General features: G+C 39.3%; 1 protein-coding gene across 5 annotated transcripts in view; it reads right to left on the minus strand.

The window, feature by feature from the left end:
• Positions 1–2,889, minus strand: part of unm_sa1614 (un-named sa1614) — a 39,730-nt gene extending 36,841 nt beyond the window's left edge. For all 5 annotated transcript variants that reach the window (XM_079396069.1, XM_079396068.1, XM_079396071.1 and 2 more), the window contains exon 1: positions 2,608–2,889. In XM_079396069.1, the coding sequence (XP_079252195.1) occupies positions 2,608–2,733 (126 nt within the window). In that variant the 5' untranslated portion in view covers positions 2,734–2,889. The remainder of the gene's footprint in view (positions 1–2,607) is intronic.
• Positions 2,890–8,301: the final 5,412 nt, after the last annotated feature.

Consider the following 8,301-nt stretch of genomic DNA (forward strand, 5'->3'; position numbering starts at 1 on the left):
GTGTACCTTTAAGAAACCTGAGGAAAACCGTACTATGCCTTTGTTCATCCTACTCTCCCCAAATGCTCCAGGAATGAAGATAATAGTAATATCAGGTGTCTCCATTCTGAATGAACAAGTAACTCTGCATTACTTTATATGGGAAAAACAAGGTGTGCAACAACAGCCTCGGCTACTCCTGCTGGTGCGGCAGATTATCCAAGCACTCCAATTATCTTTCATTATTCCTCTCCGGTGCCTCTGCTAATCCCCAATCGCCTCTCATTTCACTTTCAGCGACATACAATGGGAACAGACAAGCACGATGTTGTGTTGAAGAGAGATAGTTGAGGTGTGTATTGGATCATCAACAGAAATGTCCAGGGAAATCTTTTCAGTTCCTGCTTTACCATTAAGTCACATGACCTAAACACAGACTCTATTATAGCATGGGGTTCCCATGATCTCTCTTGAGGCCAGTGCAGATTAAGGCAAAGCATCTGTGTTGTCTTATTCCCCTCTCAATTCCTCCTCTTAAATTTTCTAAACTATCAGGTAGGTGGCGAGTTCAAATATTAGAAGTTGAGTGAGATTCAGCATTGAATGAACTGAAACAGGTCCTGTACCAAGAGAGAGTTGAACACAGAGATGATAACATTCATTATTTAAAGGGATAGTTTACCCAAAACATGTAAATGTGTGTGTGCATGTTTATGTGGTTTATGAGGACACAAATGTGTATAATGACATGGGTATGACAGAGGTATTACAATATGAAGGTGGTTTATGAGGACACTGCCTATGTCCCCGTAATTCAAAAGGCTTAAAAAACATACTAAATGGTGTTTTTTTGAAAATCTAAAAATGCACAAAGTCTACTGTGAGGGCTAAGTTTAGGTGTAGGGTTGGAGTAGGGCAATAGCGCGCACACAGTTTGTTCAGTATAAATTATCCTTTTAAGTCATACATATTTCATATGCTTGCCCTCCAGAGCTTCTAATAATTGTTTTGTGCAGCAGGATTTACTTCAGTGCCTGTAAATCTGCACTAAGGCAGATAACACAGAGGTGTCCTTCATTGATGAAGTCTGGTCTGAGAACAGTCTTAAGGTTATGAAGGATGAGGAATGTTTGGATAGTGGTAGCTGACACTTCGGAAGAAAAACCAGACCACCACTCTGAATCTCTTATACCGCTTTTGTCATGAACTCCCCTGAGGCTGCGCGTGTGCAAGGCTGACTAGATATTAGGGGTCCCATCCTGTCACATGAAGCCCAAACAATCAAGCATGTAATGCGGTGCACTGTTCAATTTGTACAGCTGTGTATTGTGCAGGCCAGGTCATCACCATGGTTACTTCACATTCCATTATATCACTCTTATTAAAGCAGTCATCATTCAATTGTTACCACCCTGACCTGGCTGTATGCCTCAAACTGGCACAACTGGGGGTCTGAAAATGTAGATCAATGTGCATAAAAAATTAGCTATGGTTTTTAGGAAGAGGATGACCTGTGCTGTGTCAAAATATACAATAGCAAAATAGTCACACTGTTTTCAGGTCAGTTTAAATAATGAATAAATTTGTGTTTATAAAGCAAACAAACAAACAATAAAAAATACATTTTTTTTTTTTTTTTGTAAATGCACTAATGATGATTCTTGGCAAACAACAGTGAAAATACCTCACACAAGCATTATTTTCGTTGTACAACATGAGCTTCACTAACAGGACATGACCCTGGATCCTTTGCTGATCCTGGAGCAACATCCCTATCTACCAATCATCCATCCCCATCCCTAACCCTAAAACCAAAAGGCAATGATTGGTTCATGCGAAGGTTGTTTCAACAACAACAACAAAGGATGCTGATCCAAAAACATTACAGGCTGGTTCCTTAGCTCCAGAACATCCATGAATCCTAAACCGGCTTTTGTTTATGCAGCTCAATAAACACTGGATGAAAGGCACGTGCTCGTGAAAATAAAGCAGAAGCTCGTATTGACGCACGAGGAGGGATAGGCGATGAGCATAAGATAGCGGGAAAATACGAAGTAAAAAGTGAAATATATTACAACAAAAACAGAAATATTGCAAAGCATTCGGTGCAATTTAATGTGCAATAAGGACGAGGAAACATACGTTAACGCGCAATGAAATGTGTTATCCTTCCTCTTTCAGTTGTACTATGTCACAGCACATGAAAACGAGAGGATATAGGCTATGCTATTTAATAATTATTGGAACTATTTCAAAAGCACACTGGTTATATGAATACAATACAATAATTTTTTGTAGTTTAATTGAGGATTTAGCTTGAACATCACATGGTTTGTGGTGTTGGAAATAGGCTCAGCCCAGTGGATTCAACAAGACAAAGAGCATCAGTGTCTGCTGTAGTAATGTTTGAAGCAGTGTTCATGGAGAAAGAAAAATACATGAAAGCCAACACGTTCATTGGACTAAGCAGTTCTGCATTGAAACACAAGATAAAGACACAAAGACACACTGAGACCTGCTGCTGCTGACGGACAGGACAGAACACCTTCATTTCATTCATAATGCTGTACAACTTAACTGTCGAAGACATAAGCGATTACAGCAGCAGATGAAAGCATATTCTCATACCTCCTCGATACTGTTGGCGGAATTTCGGCAACTTGTCATTTTGGTGTAGAAGGAAGAGGTGGTGGGGGAGCTATAGTCCTCCAAAGTCTCCGCGATAAACTCGTCCACTGATATGAACTCAGGCATTTTGGAGGAAAATTAAGAAAATGCAAATTATAAAAGAAATGTTTCACAGCAAGCCCATTAAAAATGATACTATTGTTGGTGTCAAGCTGTTCGAAAAGTCACCACAGCAGCAAAGTAAAGTGCAGCTGTGTTATGTTTGGCTATAGTGGCGAAAGCGCATAAAGAGGAAACAGGACGGTTTTAGTGTCAGTCTAGCGATAGTACGCATGCGCAGTTGGTCAGTGGTCTCCACAAAGCACATCAATGGCTGGGGTGGTTAATACTGGTGAAACTATTATAAGCATCTGCTGTGGTCAGTATATTATCCAGTAGTGGAGATGGCGTTTTCAAGTGCAATTTGATACCATCAGGGGCCAGTTGCATAAACATGGCCACTATGTTAGGGCTGTCTTAAGAAGTAGTTTGATCACCTATCAGTGTAGTAACCAGTCTTACTTTTAGATTCAAATTAGATTTACCCCTTTATGTAACTGACTTATATCACTAACTTTTAAAACAAGTCTATAGAAATGCAACCGGCACCAGATTTTATCTATGATATTATAGGCTATTATGAGATATTTTTCTCTGGTGTATTAAAAGTGTGCATTATCAGGGCTATTTTCTAAATGTTATCATTCACCTCTGCATGCATATATGTATATATATATATATATATATATATATATATATAAAGTGCCCTCCAAAAGTATTGGAACAGTAAAGACAAAATTGCTCTGTTGGCTGTGGAGTCAAGACATTTACATTTTACATTTACATTTATCAGACGCTTTTATCCAAAGCGACTTACATTGCATTCAAGTTACAGTTTTTACATTTTATCAGCTCTTGGTTTCCCTGGGAATCGAACCCGTACATTTACATTATAATTTACAATCGAAGCCGTACATTTACAATATAAACAAAACTACAGAATGGCACATTTTATTATTGGGAGAACACAGATGTTTTACCAGCTATGAAGTTCAGCAATTTTAGAGTTTCATCCCCCTATCTGATGTGAGCATAAGTATTGGAACAGTTGCCTCACAGGTCTTTCTAAGTGATCAGCTGTTTCCTGTTGCATTAATTCTTCAGATATAAATATCCATTACTTCTGTATTGTGAATCTTGCATTCAACGATGACAAACCAGGATGAAGATGAGGGAGCTGACTTTGAGAGAAAAGCAAGCAATTTGGATGCTAAAAGAAAAGAGTAAGTCAATTCGAGCTATAGCAAAAAACAAAGGGCATGGAGAAATCAAGAGCTTGGAAACCACCAGCGACACCAGCAACCAACAACGACCTGATCGGCTGAGAAAACAACAGTAGTTGATGACAGTCAAATAATCATAAAAGCTGTGAAAATGAACCCTAAAAGATGTGTCTGTAAAATCACCAACAACTTCCAGAAAGCTGGGGTGATGCTCTGACAATCTACTGTCCTCAGGAGACTTTGACACAGAATTTGCTACACAGCAAGATGCAAACCTCTGACCAGCACCAAAATTAGAAAGGCAAGATTAGAGTTTGCAAAAAAAGCACAAAGGTGAGCCAGAAGAGTAGCATGGGCATGCATGGCTGTCTCTGGAACAGGCCCTCTCAACTTTACTGATGACTTAATGTATGATGACAGTAGCAGAATGAATTTGGAAGGGTACAAAACCATCTTGCCTACCAATATTCAAGAAAATGCCACCAGATTCTTTGGGAAGTGCTTCATATTGCATCAGAACAATGACCCAAAACACCCTGCCAGTTCAGTCAAGAAATTTGTAAGGGCAAAGAAATGGAAAGTCTTAGATTGCCCAAGTCAATCTCCAGATTTAAATCTGATTGAACATGAATTTCACCAGCTGAAGAGGAGAGTAAAGACAGAAACTCCCCAAAACAAGCAACAATTGGAATTGGCTGCATTAAAGGCTGGGAAAAACATTTCAAAGGATGAGACCAAGAGTCTGGTGATGTCTATGGGTCACAGACTCACTGCTGTGATTGTGCGCAAGGGATCTGCAACTAAATAATAGCTTTTAATCTTTTATATCTGCCTTTTGTTCAACTGTCCCAATACTTATGCTCACATCAATGAGTGGGATGAACTCTAAAAGTGCTGTTCTTTTTATTTCGTAAAACATGTATGTGTGAAACGGCTAATAATAAAATGTGACATTCTGTAGTTTTGTCTCATATTCATCTTTTAATCATATTTGCAAATGTTTTGACTCCACAGCCAACAGAGCAATTTTGTCTTTACTGTTCCAATACTTATGGAGGGCACTGTATGTATATACTGTACTGTATTTTATTATTGGTGTACGTAATACTTGCAATACCTCTGAAGCAATTTACAATACATTACACCTACTGAATACACTGACTAGCTTGTAGTATCTTTGGAATAAAGAGCTTTTAGTATGTTAAAAACCTATGGGGGGGGGGATTTTTAACACCCCTACCCACCCCAACAAAAGCAGGATGGTAGTGATCTCACACAGCTCTGACAGTGTGTGCACACATCAATAGCCATTCATCCACATTTGAACCGAGTGGACAGTGAAATTGCTGTAAAAACAGCGTGATAAGGACGGGAAAAAAAATCAAACCTGCTTTAAAACCCAGCAACACAGATGTATAACTTTACAACAGCAACACTGCTTTAACAAAAAAGCAAAATAGCAAGACATATTTGACATCAAAACAAAAATCTGTTAAAATGCTGTCTAATCGCTCTCACAGTACTTTGATGTCATTCACAGAACGGTTTGTGCAGTGCTGCTTCAAGTCCAACACCTATTGTGTTTTATTCAACAGTTCTTCTGTGACTTTATAGGGAATATTTTCACTTACCCAATTTAGCAAAATCAGACAACATTGTGTCTAATATATACCACAATATTAACTTCTTGTTATTGAATTGTTGTAAATAAATATCACATTTGCAACTGGTCAGTGTTCAAAAAATGCTGGGAAATCACTTCATGTAGCCGAAATGGAGTGAAAAATACAATATTTGTCTTTCAAATGAGTGAAGTTAAAGTCATAAGTTTCCAGAAAAAATAATACTCAAGTAAAGTACAGATACTCAAAAAGTGTACTTAAGTACAATACTCAAGTAAATGTACTTAGTTACTGTCCGACCTCTGGTCTCAATGTGCATACTATCCCACCCTATCTGCCCTAAATAGTATTGAAAATTACTATCATCACAGAATTTAGGATGGATAGTATGCACATTGGGACGCAGGCTTAGTAACAGTGGTGATTTTTATTCATCCAAAGAATTGAATCTTTTGAATCTGTTTACTGATTTATTCGGTGACTCTTTTGCAGGTTACACTACCCCAGTAGGTGGCGACAGGTGTCTTTTTGTGTTTTTAGTGAAACACTGAATCGTTTAACTGGTTCGTTACAAACTATTTGTGCACGTCCAAAATCTTTGTTCAAAATGTGATGCCCAGTTGTTCAGTGAAGGGCGTATTCATTCAGTTAGCTCTTCAGAAATCAGTTCATTCAGGTAAATGATTCATTCACAAATAAAACACCACAAATATTTAAGAGAAAACATCAGAAAACTAAAACTTTTCCAAGAGGGGGACTATAGCCACACATTGCCTGGCTTTTGATTTGAGAGTGTACAAAACATAACGCATACATAACGCATCATTTAAAAAAAGCCCGGAAGTCACCTATCCCAGCTGTCACCTCTGATTAGAGTTTCACTCAGTCAGCCGCAGGCTCCCTTCTACCCAAGACAGCCCAAACGACCCTGCAGAGAGCCATGTGACCCCTGCTGCACATTCCCAAGCTGTTCATTCACAACTCACATTGTGGTGGCTGGATGCCTAAAGCCCATGCACTGTAAAAATATATAGACCTACTAAACAAACTCATAAAAAAGTCAAATATTGCAAAATATTGTATTAATTCGTAAATTTATTCACTCCTAAAAGTTGCTGTGGTTGATGGAAGCTGATAAAATGAAAGTGACAATCCAATTTAAACTGAGATGAAAATAAAATGGATCTCCTGCGCATCACGGTGATGGTATGTAGATGAATACCATATCCAGGTACGATGGTATTCACATAATATTTTAGAGAATACCTTAAGGATCACTTCTTTTTTGTGACATTCTGTCCGTAACACTGAGGACTGATGATGTATAGATCACACTGCTGAGTTCAGAAGCATAACCATGGAAACTGTGGTTATTATTAAGTGATCATTTGCATGTCCATTAGCTGCTAGTTTTTAGTTATATTCCCATGTGACTGTAAGGCTTCACTGGTGGATTCTATATAATTACCCTTCTCTATATCACAGGCAATTATCTCACATGAGTGGGTTTAGATCATGTACTCTGAGATCAGCCCAGAATGAGAGTGCTGAAACATAATTTACTATCACTAATGGCACATGTTGCACCCGTACGATCAGCAGCCGTACGATCAGCACTGGAGCTCCTCAGGGCGGCGTTCTCTCCCCACTGCTCTTCTCCCTCTACACCAACGACTGCACATCTAAAGACCCCTCTGTCAAGCTCCTGAAGTTTGCAGACAACACTACACTGATCGGCCTCATTCAGGATGGTGACGAGCCTGCTTACAGACAGGAGGTTAAGGAGCTGGTTGTATGGTGCAGTCTTAACAACCTGGAGCTTGACTCACTCAAAACTGTGGAGATGATCGTGGACTTCAGGAGAAACCCCCCTGCACTCCCTCCACTCACCCTCATGAACAGCACTGTGACTGCAGTGGAGTCATTCAGGTTCCTGGGCACCATCATCTTTCAGGACCTGAAGTGGGACAATCACATTGACTCTATTGTCAAAAAGGCCCAGCAGAGGGTGTACTTCCTTCGCCAGCTGAGGAAGTTCAATCTGCCACAGGACTTACTGAAACAGTTCTACTCCACCATCATTGAATCCATCCTCTGCACTTCAATAACTGTCTGGTTCAGCTCAGCTACCAAATCTGACCTCAGAAGACTACGGAGGGTAGTCCGGACTGCTGAGCGAATCATTGGTACAACCCTCTGCACTCTCCAAGAACTGTACTCATCCAGAGTGAGCAAAAGGGCTGGCAAAATCACTCTGGACCCCTCGCACCCAGCACACTCCCTCTTTGAACTGTTACCATCTGGTCGACGCTACAGAGCTCTGAGCACCAGAACGACCAGACACAGAAACAGTTTCTTCCCTCAGGCAATCCATCTCATGAACACTTGACAATAACTGCAGAACACACAACTCTATTATACATTATTTATTCACCACACTAACTTATTTTTTATTTTTTTATTTCAAATTTGTACATATCAGACCTGTACACACATAATTGTCTATATAATATATTGTGTTTTTGCTGTTTTGTACATTGCCTATTTGGATATTTGCATATTATTCTTTTATTATCTGTGTCCTGTCCTGTTGCTGTCTTTCTGTTGCACTGTGGAGCTTCTGTCACTACAACAAATTCCTCGTATGTGTAAACATACTTGGCCAATAAAGCTCATTCTGATTCTGATACGTTTTATATTATTGCTCTGCATGAGAAAAGTCTTTTTTCTAAAGATGCAGGAAGCATGTT

Source organism: Barbus barbus, assembly GCF_936440315.1.
Source record: "Barbus barbus genome assembly, chromosome: 37".
NCBI lineage: Eukaryota > Metazoa > Chordata > Actinopteri > Cypriniformes > Cyprinidae > Barbus > Barbus barbus.